At 39.0% G+C, this 16,916-nt stretch overlaps 1 protein-coding gene across 2 annotated transcripts; it reads right to left on the bottom strand.

Moving 5' to 3' along the window:
• Positions 1 to 4,290: 4,290 nt before the first annotated feature.
• On the bottom strand, positions 4,291 to 14,756 carry vamp8 (vesicle-associated membrane protein 8 (endobrevin)). Of its 2 annotated transcripts, none has more exons than XM_086111508.1 (3): positions 14,268 to 14,756; positions 8,894 to 9,061; positions 4,291 to 8,592 (listed from the first exon to the last, which is right to left on the bottom strand). In XM_086111508.1, exons 1-3 carry the CDS (start codon positions 14,298 to 14,300, stop codon positions 8,407 to 8,409), a joined length of 387 nt encoding a protein of 128 aa, XP_085967634.1. In that variant the 5' UTR covers positions 14,301 to 14,756; the 3' UTR covers positions 4,291 to 8,406. The 2 variants fall into 2 exon arrangements, with proteins under 2 accessions (XP_085967634.1, XP_085967635.1); XM_086111509.1 differs by having other exon boundaries at positions 14,286 to 14,751.
• Between the last annotated feature and the right edge of the window lie 2,160 nt (positions 14,757 to 16,916).

Genomic DNA, 16,916 nt, shown 5'->3' with positions numbered 1-16,916 from the left:
TACATACTGTACATTGAAATGGTTTTTAGTTTCATGTTTATCTGTGACAGATAGTGCTCAGTTATACAGGTACTATAACCAGTATCTTTTATGTGAATAAACAATTCATACCGGCCCTCTGTCCAAACTGAAATATAGTTTAGCATAATTCGGTCACACAGCAGTGAATGTATTAAAATAGGGAAAACACATGAAACATTCTCAACTTTTTACTATGATAGTACATGCAAAACAGTATGCTTGCATTATATCGGCAACATGCATTTTTTAAATCATTAAAACATGCTATGAAACTTGAAATGCAGCAGACCTCCCTCTAACTTTCTGTAGATTATTGCATGATGAGTGACCATTATTGGTGTTCTTCCCTTATGTGCAGCACAAGACTACAAAAGGGGACTGCCTCTCCTCCCTTATGAGTCATAAAATCCCCATCTAAACACGCACTGCGTCACAATGACTGTGACTAGAAGTTAGCATTAAATAAAGTACAGGCACAACCAAGAGTGTTGTGAGGGGGAGCAAAATGATGTTGATTCTATAAGGGCTCTAGAAAATAGTATTGTCTTTTAATCTGTGGCACTGGATTTGGCCAAAAGGAATAGTTTTTCATGGGGCCCGAAAAATCTGGCAGTGCCCCTGACAACGTCTGTCACTCATATAAGCAATTCATATTATTTCCTGCTTTCTTCGGTTCATCCAATATGGATTGAAGGATAAGATGAAACACATGCTATGAAGGACAAATTTGGTACTGTTATGGAAAATCATTGTCAGTCCTACACATTCTGACTTAGTAATAATAATAATAACAATAATAATAAAGTAGAGAGCATGGAAGAGTGAGTCCAGGTACCCACTTTTGTTGTTCAACTATAAGTAAGTCATCTGGGTTTGTCAAAGTGGCAGCATGGTTGCCTCGTGATTAGCACATCTGCTTCACAGTTCTGAGGATTTGGGTTTGAATGTCATCTCCGGCCTTCATTGTTTGCATCTTCTTCCCATGCTTGTGTGTGTTTTCTCTAATATCCTTCCAAGTTCAAAACCACTGTGATCGGCTCCAGCCCACGGGCAACCTTATGAGAACAACCCCAACAGAAAATTGATTGATTAATGGAGTACGTCATACTACCTGCAGTGGAATTCGCCCCCAAATGAGTACTTCAAACCAAAATGGCCAACTTCCTGTTCAATGTGGTGAAGTGATGCTTGAAACTTTTTCTCGTGACCTGATGTGATAATACAGTACATGTCCACTGAAGTTTGTGTGAATTGTTGAAACCGGTGATCAGGGCAGATTTTTTTTTTCTACCTTTCCAAGGGGCACCACTGAGTGGGTTTTGGAGTGGGGCGTGTTTTGGGGACTCCTAAAATACATACATTTTCACCAGGATATTGACGCTTGAAAAAAAAAATGGTGCGGCTTTAGGGGCCCGTCAAAGGTGAATAATTTGTCATAAGAAAAATAATGAACAGGAATTCCAAGAGGCTGTTTGCAATGCTTTTATATTTAGAATGTCACTCGTGGGACTGGACTCAAATAATAAAATTAGAATAGCAGGAGCCAGATCTAAAAGAGGGCAATGGAATACAATTTCTACTTTTTTCTTTTTTCAAATCTATGATCATGTTAACCCCATGGTTTATTTTGTTGGATTAATAAAACACTCACCAGTGTCTTCAATACACTTACGGTAATATTGCCATTCGTTATTTGTAGCATATATATCAAAAATGCCGTTTTATTCCTTCCTCCTTTGGGTTTGTCTGTTGCTATAATTAAAACAAACTGTATTTCTACCTAATTGTAACTTACTATGCTTACTATACCATACAATAGTACGCCATAGTGTAGTCACATAGTCATCTGACAAACTATCTTAGTGCATAATGCAAAACAAAAAAAAGTGCATACTGCAAAATAAACCGTAGAATTTTTGAAGGTGAAAAATTGGAATCTTATAAAATCGCCAAGTCAATCACCTGACCTGAATCTGACTGTTGAAGAAAAAACTGAAGGGACAATGCCCAAGGAACAACAAGCAGGAACCGAACTGAATACAGTTGCAAGAGAGGCCTGGCAGAGCATCACCAGGGAGGAAATCCAGCATCCTGGGATCTCTTTGCATTTCAGATTGAAAAACCGGTAATTGACTGTCAAGTCTTAAAAAGTGAAACTTTTGGTTGCATATTGTGTCGATATCCAAATACTGTATGTTTGGACCTAACTGTATCACCATACATAAATCACTGCCAGTGGGCTATTACGTCACTAAGTGTGTCAATATACCGTAATCATCATAGTGCATCAGGCGCTGATTATGATTCAAACAGAAGAAGAACATGAGTCTGTCCAAAAGCGACCAGGGTCAAAGACCCAGCAAACAAAAGGCTTTTTCTGGGAAAAGCAGCACCAATACAAAGGCCATAGTCAGCATTCCGACCGCCATGTTTTCCCATAATTGCCTAATTGTCATCCATGGGTAGTTGACTGGCATCCGCATGACAATCGGAGCTCTTTCAGAAACAAAAGAGCTCTTTTCTCCCCTCCAAGAGCTTGCATTTTTCCAAAAACTCATGTTTGGTCATTGGCTAAAACCTTAAGCTTTACCATTTGTTTCCTAAACAACATGTTCACATTGTTGGGAAATAGCACTTCACTGTTGAGTCAACAGAGCAGGCGGGCGTGTTGTAACCACCTGTTTCTAATTTCGGGAAATCCATCTTTTATTTGCTCTCGGTGAAGCTTAAATTGATTTTATTTTTTGTGGCAATTCTGGCCATTGTGAGATATCCTAAAGCAGGTCAATTCTCTGATTTTAAATGCTTTCCCCCAAGAGAATAGTAAAGTGAAAACGAAAACAAATTACATCTGCAAGATCATTGCAAATTTATTTTTTGGGCCACAAAAAAATAAAAATAAAATCAATGCAAACATAGTGATTGTTCACATTATCTATCTCAGTCTGAAAATTCTTGTGGCTGAGTTCACTGTTCAGGCATGTTGGCTCCAAGTTAAGGTGGGCCGGATTTCTTGTACAACAACCCCACCTCTGCCACATCACTTTTTTTTTTTTTTTAACCTTCTCATTCGAATACAAGATCCTCTCTAAAATACTGCACGTGCAACATTGAAGACATCCAGACTTTTCTGCGCTGTTGGCAAATACGTGGATTATAAGTGATTGCAGCTCAGAGACACAAAAACAAAACGTGTAAAATCTACTTCCTCATACTTTTCTTCCTGGTTCCTGGCTGGTCATCTGAGGCTCAGTGCAAGTCAGTTGGAGACTGTCTCCATCTTGTGTCTGGCCAAAGCTGAACAACAGTAACGCAACTGAAATCATTTCTCATCCAGAAAAAAGATCAGTTGATCTTGATTGGATGGAATGAATAGAATAACTCTTAGCGTCAGTATTATTAAGTTCAGGAAAACCACCCAGTGAGGCATTTAACAGATTTGACAATGTCATTTCATAATATTAATTTAAAATGGGCAGCATGAGTGAGCGATTGGCCATTGCCTCACAGTCATTCGGTCTTGGGGTCGAATATCTTGAATTGAGTTTACATGTCCTCCCCATTGCTTGCCTATCATTTCTTCCATCCATATTAGAAAAAGGTGCAAGTTAGGTCAAGTGACGATTCAACATTTTCCATAGGTGTGAATGTGAGTGGTTGTGTGTCCAAATGTGCCTGGCAAGTGGCTAGTGACCAGTCCAGGGTGAACTCGTGCCCAATCAACTTACCGGTCTCTAACGAGGACTAACAGTGTCAAAAATGAAGTGATTTATCGAAATTGTCCCTTTGAGAAATTGGGCTCGTTGTATCTGCTATTATTTTGATTTGTTTTACTCTACTGTCACAGCCAGGATGAATAAAGGTTAAACCTGTATGAATACAAGTTCAATAAATAGTTGGGAAAACTAACTTTAACAATTTAAACAGTCATTAATAAGTCTACACACCCCTGTTGAAATGGCAGGTCTTTTGGAACAGCTGAAAATCATTAGAAGTACCGGTACTTTAAATTGTGGCAGGTGTGTGGTGACTTCCTTTTAACATGAGCTTGAAGGGGACCGGTTCATTAAGAAATAACACGGTCTGAACACGAACCAGGTGGAGTGCGGATCCCAAAAATGTAGACTCAGATAAACTGCATGACAAAAAATATTTATAGAAAAACAAAGTACTCATCTCTGTATGGGAGAGAGAGAGAGAGAGAGAGAAATAGATACAATACTGAAATAATAGAATAAGGATATAAGAATGACTCAAAATGATTCAAAACGGAATGAAAAAGTGTCATTTATTTCTGTATGCGTTGATAAGGAGTACATTTCAGCAATTCAGAATTTCTCCATTTAACAGAGTAAAATCTTGATCTTAAAAACGACAAATCTTCACCAAACAATGACTGATATCATCAATCTATAAATCAATGGAAAGCATTTGTAGTGTCCATTAGGATACACAACGCTCAATCTCAATTTCTTAAATGTCGACCCAAGTTTTGTGTTGTGAAGTTTTTTTTTTTTTTTAATTATGCTGCATATCATAGGTCACAATAACAGTGAAACGGTTTACAATGATTTTTCTTGGTCTACTTTCTTTTCTGTTATCTAAAAAAAACTGGCATGAGAATAGACGTTTTTATGTAGTATCTCCTTAATATGGATGGAAGAAAAAGCAGAATCTCAGCTTGTATAAACAGAAAAATAACAGTGCGGGCAATCATAAACTTGGCATCGAGTGACCACTTTCACATGAACAATATCCACTGCATGGAGTGAATTATTGTTTGGTTTATACCTGTTTTATTGTCACACTGCATGACGGTGAGGTGAAAAGGATCTTTCCCAGCTTGAAGAGCCAAAAGATGAGTTTCCTATGACTCTTCAGTGTGCTGATACAGGCCAGGTTAAAAAGTAGTAAAAGAAGAAAAACAAACAAACCTCTGAGCTTTCGCAAAGTGTTAAGCAGTTTGGTGATGAAATTGTCCGATAATGTTAAGTTCCCTGAAATTTCTGATTGCAATACTATTGAAGTGCAGCAGTCGCTGACTTGGCAGATTTCTCATAAATGAACTGCTGAAAGAGAAGCATTTGCATGAATGAAACTTTTATGTGAATGCTAATAAAGACGCATTCCATTCAAGTTCGTCCAGATGTTTTCATTCGGCCTATCCTACTGTATTATTCTTCTGCTTAAGAGCAGTGCTGTCGCTCAATGGAATTCGATTCAAATCACCCCTTGGGCTTGCTGCTGGCCACACCACTTCCTTTTCATGTGCCATTCTAGATGTGTTCATGCAAATGTGACGCAACTTCCCAAGGGTGCACAGGGATTTTTTTTCTCTGATTTTCTCATTACTGTACCAACATCAACTCTTTGAAAATACTCTCTCTCAATAAGATTTAATGGCTTACTGCAAAACGATGGGGCAAATGAATGCAGTTTTGCAAACCTAATGCGTGACAGAAAGTGGATAGATAAGATAAGATAAGATAAGAAAACCTTTATTAGTCTCGCAATGGAGAAATTCCCGATTCACAGCAGCAAAGTTATGAAAGGCAGAAGTAGAACAACAAATGAAGGAATAAATTAAATGTCCTTGGCTGACCATGGATGAAAATTGTTTTTAATTGAAGAGGTGGAAACTCTGTCTGCAAGCAGTAAAAAAACTAGCCAGTAACTAGTATAAGAGAAAAAAAAAGAAACTGAGGTACTGAGAATATATACAGTACAAATTAAATTTTCACTGAGAATAAATGCAAATTAAAATGTTACGGTTGTTTTGCAATGTGTTCATTGCACAGAGAGAAACAAAATAATTTCACATTTCTTTTCGGGCTGAGCCCTAATCTTTGACCATTTCCACAGTATGACTTTTTTTCTGCAATCTCGTGGAGACATCATGAAGTAAAAAGCCAGCGGTGTTGCAATAATGGTATATTGGCATCAATGGTGGGTTTACTCTAGAGGCAACAAAAGCGCTCAAAAAGCGCATCATGAGGAGCTACTGGAATTCAAGGTGGAGGTTTGTCATGCATTTTTAAGAATAAGAAAACCTTTATTCGTCTCACAGTGGGGAAATTCCCAATTTACAATTTTTTTGGTCTTTAATGTGTCTTGTCTAATAATTAAAACTAGTGTATGTTTTCCAATGTATTTCAGAGAGACATGACAATGCTCTTGCTTAATTTTTTTGAAAATGACGTAGCGGTATGTCAGATTCAAAGCTATTTTTGCTAAAAAATATGACCTCAAAAAAGGCCCAAGAAATTAAAAATGGCTGACTTCCTTTTGAGTTTTGGGTCAGGCTCCAAAGAACTTTTTAGGTCTTGGGCTGTTACATTTACCTCCAACTTTTGGTCGAACTTGTTCAACCGGGGCTGTGAAATAAATAAATTAAATCATCAGTTGGTCCAAAATGCCGCTGCTAGCCTCTTACTGATACTCGTAAGAGGGAGCACATAGCTCTTATTCTGGCATCCCTTCACTGACTCCCTATCCATTTTAGAGTTCGTTTTAAGATCCCGTTATTTGCTTTCAAATCTTTAAATGTCCTCACTCCACCTTACCTCTCCGAGCTCCTCTGCCCCTACACACCTGCAGTCTGCAGACCAGACACTATTAGAGGTACAAAGAACTAAGCGGAGGCTCAGAGGGGACCGAGCCTTTTCCGTTGCTGGTCCCTCTCTGTGGAATGACCTCCCACTGAACATTCGGCAAGCCCCCCTCGCTGCCCATCTTTAAAACCCGCCGCAAAACTCATTTTTAATTCTTTGGCTCAGCATGACACTTGATTTTTAGTTTGACTGTTTTTGTGCTTTCTACTGTCGTTTATTAATTTATTGTTTTATTGTTGTAAATATGATTTTTGCTCCATGTACCGCACTTCATATACAGCGGTGGTTGTTTTAAAGTGCTCTATAAATACAGCTGAGTTGAGTTGCTGCTCTGACCCTAATTATGGCAGTAACAGTTGTGGCCGAAGCCTCTGAGTGTTACACGGTTTGAGTCAGGTCAAGAAGTAGAGTTTTATCTGACTTTTCAACTAATTTACACCAGAAATTTAAAAAGGGTAAAAAAGAGAAACTTTTTCCTTTAAAAGCATATATGAAATCTTTATTTTCTTCAAAATAAATGGCCCTAATTATCTTTGATAGAAATGCCAACTGCACAATTGATTTAAAAAAGCCTACTAACAACATATTGCATTTAATAAATACCCCTAAATCACAGACTGTCATTATGATAAAGCTGAAAGACAATCTTACGTATATAATGTACACACAAATGGGAACATTTCTACTTATGTACATTTAAAGTTATTTCAATTGACCTTTGAGATAACGGTGGCGTGGTGTGGCTGGTTTCACTTTCCACACTTGCACATGAACACTTGTGTTACATCTCACAAATCTTCCTGTCATTAAGCTGTAAGACAAACAGATACTGGTGAAGCATAAGCAGAGCAAGAGAAGCCACAAAACCGAAATGCTCGAGCATGCCAGTCTGCCTATTGATACAGTGAACCAGGTATGCGTCGTGATGCGGAAGTCTGTATGGCTGTGTGCAAACCTCTGTTTTTCACTGGTTAGAAGGCAAAGAAACAAAGCAAGGGAGCCACTATGAGGGAGGGATGTGCAAATGCGTACAACAAGATTTGAGGACACACGTGGCCGGAAAAAGGCTTAGGACACTCCAAAGCGTCAAAGCACAGGTTTATGATTCTGTGTATACCAAAATGAATAAGTAGACCTCTGCAGAAAAGTAAGAACAGTTACACAGTCCAAGACTATGATGTGATATTTCCAATAGCACAATTGTCACATCATGCCTTTGACCTTTGAGCTAGTTCCAACAATAAAAAAATTGTCATATGGACTCTATAGTTTTGAGACAAAATTTAAATTGACATAATTGTTGATTGTCTGGCTTCCAAACCACCAAATTGTAACATTTCCGACAAATTTAAAACATTGCAGCCTTTCTTTACAGTGACCTGCAGTAAAATGGCATCCATGTACTCAATAAGCCAACACCCATTTACGAAAGCAAAGGACTCCCCAATGATATTTCTATACACGCGATGGCTGAAGCTCGTTCAGCCCTGAAAAATGTGAGCTCGAAACCGAATCAACCACATCCACCATACTTCGACATATGCGAAAGGGTTACAGCTGAACAGTCGACGTCGGTTACACCAAAAATCATGAAAAACACCAATCACATAAAAACTGAAAGTCACTGTTCGATTCAGCCTAAGAAAAACAAACGAACCAACAACATTTCAACAGACAGCAAGCAATTAACGGGTCCTATCAAATTTGTAACCGTGCAACAGCACAATGATTAAATAATATCGGTATGTACAATTACTTCAGGAACGGTGTGTTTTTATGGGCGGGGCGTGGGTTCGATAATGGGCGGCAAAGGGGCACTGACGGGGATGACGCCGGTGGCCAGGAGGATGATGATGAGCACGATGATGAGGACGATGACCACGATGACCACGACGATCTTGACATTTTTCCACCAGTAGGAGCGAGCCACTTTCTGAGACGTGTGCTTGAAGTGCTTTGCCTGGACGAAAAGGAGAGGACACCGACCGGTCAGCCCACCAAAACGCCTCATGCTGCGACGCTGTCGCCAAACTAGAGGAGGTTATCTTAAAACTGATAGCACTGTGGATGAACACAATATAACAAAACCAAGCAAATGCAGTTATGGGCGCGTCTGTTGACTCGTTCTTCAGGTATCACTGATAAGAATCACTAACGTCACCGGCGTCTTTTTGTTTGTGAATACACAGTCCACAAAGCAAATGTCTTCCTTCAAATCACAAAGATTAAAAAAAAAAAAAAAAAAAAAAAAAAAGACTGACCCCATCTTGCAGATCCTCCGACTTGCCCATGAGATCATCCAGTCTCTCCCCCCTGGCCAGGATTCGGTCCACATTCTGCGTCATGATGTTTTTCACGCCATCGACTTCACTCCTTAAGGACTCCATTTTATCAAATGCCTCTGGTGTTGATATCTCACCCCTTCGCTCCTAAGCACAGAAGACGGGGGGGGAAAAAAAAGACGAGTTAAAAAAAAAAAAAAGGATTGTTAAACAACTTGATATCAAATTAAAACTGGCCCCAGCTCGCGCAAGGGTACACATTGTGACCTGTGACATCTGACTAATGTGAAGGAATGCTCAGACATGTACAAGACGGGTGGTCTTAACACTTTCATGCACAAATAAGGATCACCTACATCAGGATTTTTTTTCCTGTGTTTTTATTAGTTTTTAGGCATGGAAAAAAAATAATCATCTTGGATGGCAACAAACATAAGGGTCCATTGTAGGGGTTGACGCGCAACTGTGACATTAAGATGAATTAATATAAGAGAAAACAACATTGGAATAGCTGTCCACTCGATTAACCGCTGTCCCTGAAAAGGTTAAATTACCAGTTTGCTCCCCCTGTCGTGTGTAATTTGAGGCCATGGAAGACTGCCTTTTGGCCTGAGTTCGACACCTGCCATTCAAATTTCTGCCTGGAAAGCGACAATAATATTTTCGGGGCATGAAAAGCTTGAGTGGGGCCACAGTTTTGCCAAAAGCGGCTGTGATGCAGGTGATGAAACTGATTGCACATCATCAACTTTGGCCCGGATCAATCTCTGAAAATATCAAAATGATTGCACCAATATTTTGGATTTTGTGACATTAAACAAATGAATGAATGTAACGTTTTCCACTCCATAGGCGCGCACTCCAGATTAACGTTGCCTCATGAAGAGAAGGCTTATGTCCATGAGAGCCGAATTATAAGGCGATAGTTTTGATATTTTCAGGGATATACATTTTGATTTATATTCCCACCTCCTCAGTCAGGACCCCAAGCTCACATTCTGATCATCTTTCTCTTCCTAAATGCTATGATTCTGCCACGGTGTTCAGGGAACAAAGCCAGCATTTATACTTGCAGTGAGGGGGAAATCTGGTGCAAACAGCACTGAGCTATCAAATTTATTGGGCGTGTTTGCGCTGGTATAATATCATGAGCGCAACATCCTTTGTGAATAGGATGCAAAAACGGAGCAAATGCTGGTGCAAATGAAATGCCACAGAAGGTGCAATCGGTGGTTGTAGTTCATTCTTTGCGAATTTGTTGTTTTGTACTTGTTACTGTTTTCATGCTAACCGCAGTTAACTTATTTTTACACTTGTACAAACAATAGCTACAAATATTTAGGTGGAATTTCAAAAATGCCCATTGAGTTAATGGCAAAGTTTGACTCGAGAACGGACGATTTCTTATTCCGCATTAGCTATGTGATCCAGTTTGGAAAAAACACTCCACTAGCATTGTGGAACGGATTGGCCTCAACTTTTGAAGTTCATGTTTGACTTTGTACAATGCTGCGTGTAGATCACGTAACACAAATTTATTTATGTCTTTTGTATTGGGCATGCTGGCTCCTTGTTTTGACAAAAACAAAACAAAACTTCAAAAACAAACCATCTGGCATGTAGTCAGCATGCACATCAGTATTGTTAGCTCCGAGAGGCCTTTCAGTTGCTTGAAAGTTTGCCTATGACAATCTTGTGGCGTTTGGCATCTCAAAGTAGGTCAAAAGCAAGTAAGGCAGTGACCTCACACAATTTGGGGACTCCTACAGAGCAGAAATGAGATAGCGATCTGTCGTTCCAGAGTATACATACAGGTACAAAAGTCTCATGCGTTTCCATCAGACTGTAAACATGATCTCTCAAGGAAACAGGTTTTGCTGCGTCATTGACTGGCCTCTACCGTTTTTTCCCCTCCCTTCTTGCCAATGATTCTATCAACTTGAGTTGAGGTTATGAAATAACCTGTACAACTCACACACTAGACCTTTACATGATTGGGAATTTGAAGCTGATCAGTGAGTTAAAAAAAAGAAGAAAAAAAAAAAACCTCGCACCAATCCGATCAAAGATGGACCAATCTGCACAGTCAACTGAGACTGACTTAGACGGCCCACAAATAGCTAAAAATCATGTGGAATTGATGGCCATTGAAATGCTTTGGGGGGGGGGGGGGAATTACACTCAAACCTAAAAAGTCTTCCCAAAACCCTGAAAAACATACAGTACACAGAAAAAAATGCAAAAAAAATTACATTTTAAATTATGGGTGGGAAGAAAAATGGCGAAAAAATAATCCAGCTGTACATGTCGAGAAACCCTCATTTATTAACGACGCAGCACAGAAAGTCACTGGAGTGAACGAGATTGATTTCGCTCGAATGTTTTATTTTGCATTGATCGATTGGCACATTACGACATGACAACCGATCCCAAAATCGCACACGTATGCACAGTCGTACAATGATGTGGATGGATGTGGCCAAGTTGAGACTTAACCAATCACATTCAAACTCATGTTAAATGGGAGTCAGCTCACACCTGCCACCAGTTCTAAATTCTCAGACTAATTGGTTGACAACCCCAAGTGAGCTTCTACATTCTTGGAAGCTTATGCGGACATTTTTGTTGCCACATCTTACAGCACAAGCCACGGTCACCAGAGAGCTTTCACAGCATCGTAAGGATTTGATTGATCAAATATCTCTGCCAGGAGAAGGTTACAAATGAATTTCCAAGGCATTAAATATCCTATTAAATGCAGTGAAGACAGACATGATCAAATGATTTAGAATGATCTCATTTTTTTAAATCACAAAAACCCACAATTGAACATGGGTGTGAAGAATTGTTTGATTCACTGTGTCGCTGTTGCAACCGGCTGATGACATTCAAAAAGGGCCACCTTCACAGTGCAGGGCGTGATGCCCAATTTTGAATTGTATATATTTTTGCTACACTCGATCTTTTTATGTACTAGTTCACATTACAAAAACGAATTCTACTTCTAATGTGAACGGAACGCATCGGCTGATATGACACGCAGGCGCATAACGCTCAATGTTGACAAACACGCACAAAAGATGACTTCACACGACAGCGCTGCCCCCTCCCAAGCACTTTCTACTACCCATGTGGAGTGCATTTTGGGATTTTGATGACATATAGGTCAGATGAGTGCAGGATGTGTGATTAGCACATTACATACATATACAACTTATATCCATATATGAAAGAGGACAGGTCGAATTTGAAGAGCGAGAGGGGAAAAAAATATATCGGAATTGTGCTTTTCACGCCGCATGAAAAATAAATCTAATACATCGCGCATAGAGGGCAAGCAAAGAAAAAACAATGGAATTGAGCTGCAGTGTGAACATTGCCTATGCCGAGTGGCCACTTCCCTGTGAGTATATCTTGTTTGAACCCTTGCACTGGATAGGTACGGTTGAGCGATTGTTAATGTCATCTTCGAACCACATCAAAATGCAAACAGAGAAATGAAAAGGACCGTTTAAATACCAATTCTAAATGAACAAGAAAATGTATTAGCCAGTGTATGAATCAAACCCCTGATGTACATTTTGACTTGAAGATCCATGTTAGAGAAAAACAAACAAACAAAACTGAAACATTGAACAGTTGGAAATGTGCATTAAAGAACTTAGAGAAAGTCAAATTAGGTTCGCCTGTAAAGGGGACATGGCATTTTAAGTCCTTCCTGAGATAAGCATTACAAGAGTATCATTAAATTTTGTTCAGAATTTACATCATATTGAATAGAGTGGGATGGTGCATGGTCATAATCTCAACATCGGGGTGTTAACTGACACTTATCAGATGTAATACAGTTAAATTCAGGTTTTTAGGCAGCAGTTATAGCTGCATCAGCTACTTAAATAACATGACATCTAAAACCATGAGGCAGGGTGCCATGTTCAATAGTTGATTGTTTTGTTTTTGGCATTTACCAATATATTTATTTTATTTTCATCTGATTATTTTGTAGCAACTTCAGAATGTAATTACGTTATGACTAATTGCACTCTTGCACTCTGCCAGCAACCTGTCTAGGGTGTGCATCACCTCTTGCCTAACGTAGCTGGGATAGGCTTCAGATCATTCACAACCCCTATGAGGACAAGAGTTTTACAAACTTGATGGATGGATTATAAAAATTCCCAAAAATGTAATTAGTCTTTTTTCAATTTGTCAACGGAAAGCTTGTTTTCATTGCATAGTGCACAGCAACATCCACCGATCCAAAACACACTACCTATAGCCTGCAAGTGGAAACACAATAAAATGGATAGCACATATTGTATGTGGAACCACTGGACACCGACATTCAACATATTTGTCTGGCTCAGAAGCTTCTCCCAACAGTGCTGTAATGTGAAGCATTATTCCAGACAGCACATGCCGTCCAGACTGAATCTGGATGGCACTTGCTGCTGTAGGAATGATATATGCGTCCGTCAAGGCATTTTGAGATGATCAAATTCATCTGTTACCCAGTATTTGGTGCCTTTGCATCGTTCAGTGAACTGCAACTTTCCACAGTGGAACAATGCCTCATCATCGCCATCATCATCATCATCCAATGTCACCATGGGACCCAGATTGGTCAGGTGGAATGCATCTGATGTGACAAATTGCTTCTTTCCTATATGGCTCACCATGTGATGACAGTTTCTTTAAAATATGGGTTTAAAATCGTGTCCAAGGTGTATCTGTAGCTTCCTCCAATTCACTTAAAATTGTCAGTTCGTCCATAAAATGATGCCGTGGCTTCCATCATGATTATTGATCTTCATTGGCCAAATTCAATAAAATCAAATGATGACAGAGTGACCAATTGGAAATGATTCAGTTATTGCTGTAGGAGAGAATTCGTGTTCAGTTTAAATGGTAAAAATGAATGCGCCAGTTAGTTGTGAAGTGTTCGGAGGCCCAGCGACTACATATGCACAGGTACACTACGGAGTACAAACAATTCAGTCAAAACGACAAACTCGAATGAAACATAGCCGTATTAAATGCCAGAATCATACACAACGAAGACAGTTGAAACTCGGGTAACGATACATAATTCTTAGGCCAGTCCATTTAGTTGTCCGTTTAGCACAATAAAATGGCTTGGTTCTCGACAAGGAAATGAAGACATGACGTTCAACAGGAGCTTTGGCGGAATCATTTAGTTGATTTCATTCTTGAATGAAGAGATCTGACCTTTGCAACTTGTTTTAAACAAACCCTAAACCAACTTAGGTCAAACACAACTTATTTTATGCATGTAAATACAAACGGACAATTCTAAATAACGTCAACGTACAAAAGTAACCGGAAAACTCACGCGTTGGATATTCCTTACCGGGTCATAGTCCATCTTGTGGCAAAAAGAGCAGCTTTCACCAAAAACAACCGCTCGATTTCCTTCGAAGTTGACACCGTTCGTATATGCGTTTATTCTTCACCGGGAGAATTTCTACACGAAAGAACAGTACGCTTCCCCTTGTCGAACTTCCTGGTTGTGTTTTTTTCCCCTCTCACTTCAAACCTCATTCCTTGTCCCGGGTGTCGGGTTGGCCACATTAGTCACCGAATGACACCGGCTGCTTGTGTGTTCACTCGCTGTTCGTAGGAGAAAAGAAGCAACACCGCACGGTTTAGTGTATTTGCTCCCCGATCGAAGAAATAATCGAAATTATTTTGTTTCCCCAATTCTGTTTAACTGAATGTAACGTTACTTATTGGTATTTCAGGAGCACTTTCCTGTCATCGATTAACCAATACTCTGATCTGCTTACACCTCTACGTTCTTATGTTTTTCGAAAGTAATAATACATTTACCCAAGAAGCAAGTACAACGATCATTTTTATTATGTAGGCCTTGTTTTGCCTGCATTGACGTCAGTGGTACGACCCGATGACCTCACGGAGGCGTTTCCACCGTTTGTTGTGACTATCATGAGGCAAATAAATTTCAAGTTATGTACCTTTCTTTACTTACATGAAATACAAGGTGTACCTAAAATATGAACACAGAAATGCAGATTTTTAAGCTTTAAACATGATCTCCAGGGTTTGTGATGCAAATGCTGATGCGCTACCTGAATTAATTTTTTTTTAGATGACCCTGCATTAAATAAAAGCATCTGATGCACCTGATGCCTCAAATTAGTTCAAAATATTAGGGTAAAAAAAATTTAGGAACAAAATCTGACGGAATATGCTAAGAAACCATTTTTTCGACTGTGCTACTGGGGGGCCATATTGGACTTCCTCACCAGATGTATGCCAAAAATACTATTTTAAATGTGGATAAAATATGTGCAAAATATATGCTCTTAATATATTTAATTTTTGATCATACATTTTCAATGCACATAAAAAAGATCCACTGTCCTTACACAACAAGGGGTGTGAAAAAACAAAATAACCACAGATTGTAATTTTTTCCCCAGTGCAAAGGGCTCTTGCATTAAAAAAATACAATTCAAGGGTGGCACAAAACTGAGTTTGAGAGGTCAAGCACTTTATATGAGGTCTTTGTTGGAGACGTGACTGGGAGGGTTTATCATTCAAAATTCAATGTGGGTGCACACATTTAATGAGATCAATTAACAAAAACAAATAACAGTAACCCCATTTTAATTAAACAGTTTTAGCAACATGTTAAATTAATGCAACAAATATTACATGATGGGCAATAAAACAATACAAAACAAAAAAAACAGCGGCCCATACATGGCTCCTGTGGTGTACTTTGTCAAGGGGTAAACATTTTGACCCTGTTGCGAATTTTATTCAGATTGAAAAATGATACAACATCAAATTCTGCGGTCTCTCATTACTTTTTTTCGTTGAATGTCTGACATTCATTACAGCAGTTAGTGTAACTATACAAACTGACGTCATTCCACGTTCCACCCAGCTAACAGCACCTGCCCAGACAAACCGGTTCCAGCTATTTAAGAAGTTACAGGTGGACCTCTTCACTCTTGATCATTTCCGGTAGTGACTGCACTAGGCTGCTCTGCAATGCAAGAAATGTTAAATAGATCTTTCTATAGAGATTTATTATAGAAATGTTAAATAGATCTTTCTATTTAACATTTCTATAATAAATCTCTTTTTTCGTCAATGGATCCTACAGCTTCTTGTTGACTTTGAAACTTAGCTTGTAGCCGACGTGTGTACATTTTGAGAATGACGTCTCTGATCCACTGGTTAAAGGACACTTTGATTCTCTCCTCTTTCATCTCAAACTCAAACTGCTTCAAACAACAAAGCGTGTGACGGAAAAGTGGTTAAGACTGCACGACTGTCCGTGTTTTATGTTATGTGTCGTGTTTATTATTTTACTTTATGTTAACAGTTTTGTTAAGCGCTTTGTTACAGCTGCCGCTGTTGTGAAAGCGCTATATAAATCGGCATGTATTGTATTGTAAATAGAAGCTAAAAGTAGGAATAAACATGTGCAACAATAATGTGGTGCGAGATCACGTAAGACAGTTAGCCCCACTGTTCCTCACAACATGGCAAAAATCACAATTGCTTGCTCAAAGATGCGTTTTTGGAAATAGAGACACACAAATGTACTTGGATGTGGAATTTCACACTTGAGGGTTGGGACTCCAAAATTTGTAATGGTTCAAACTATTCGCTTCCAATCGATTAGGAGGGGGAAAAAATCCATATATCCCCCATAGAGGGTTCCTGCAGCTTAATGCATGTTAAATTGTAAACTTTTTCAATCCATTTGCTTTTTTTTTTAAGACCAATGTTCTCAATGTCCCATGTTGTCCAAAGTTGCTACAGTAGATACAGTAGTGCATCTGCTTGTCTTGAGTCCCGACTAAAACCAAATCATTGTTTCATTGCTTCTGCTATCATCATTATGGGACGTTTCAAGTCATCTGTTTGATGTTAATTATCTTAAGAATGTTAAATTTAATTTGAGATTTCACAATGGGCGGCAATTGAAAAGGATTTGAGAGAA

The sequence above is a fragment of the Hippocampus guttulatus genome, chromosome 5 (genome assembly GCF_054856545.1).
Source record: "Hippocampus guttulatus isolate MCC_2025c chromosome 5, RoL_Hgut_1.0, whole genome shotgun sequence".
NCBI classification, from domain to species: domain Eukaryota; kingdom Metazoa; phylum Chordata; class Actinopteri; order Syngnathiformes; family Syngnathidae; genus Hippocampus; species Hippocampus guttulatus.
This window is presented reverse-complemented; position numbering and strand designations above follow the sequence as displayed.

Bases quoted from the DNA above. Each gene is read 5' to 3' on its own strand.
- vamp8 (XM_086111508.1), bottom strand. From the start codon at position 14,300: ATGGACTATGACCCGGTAAGGAATATCCAACGC. The intron at 9,062-14,267 runs GTGAGTTTTCCG...TTCTGTGCTTAG, and splicing joins CGGTAAGGAATATCCAACGC to GAGCGAAGGGGTGAGATATC. The intron at 8,593-8,893 runs GTCAGTCTTTTT...CTTTTCGTCCAG, and splicing joins CGGAGGATCTGCAAGATGGG to GCAAAGCACTTCAAGCACAC.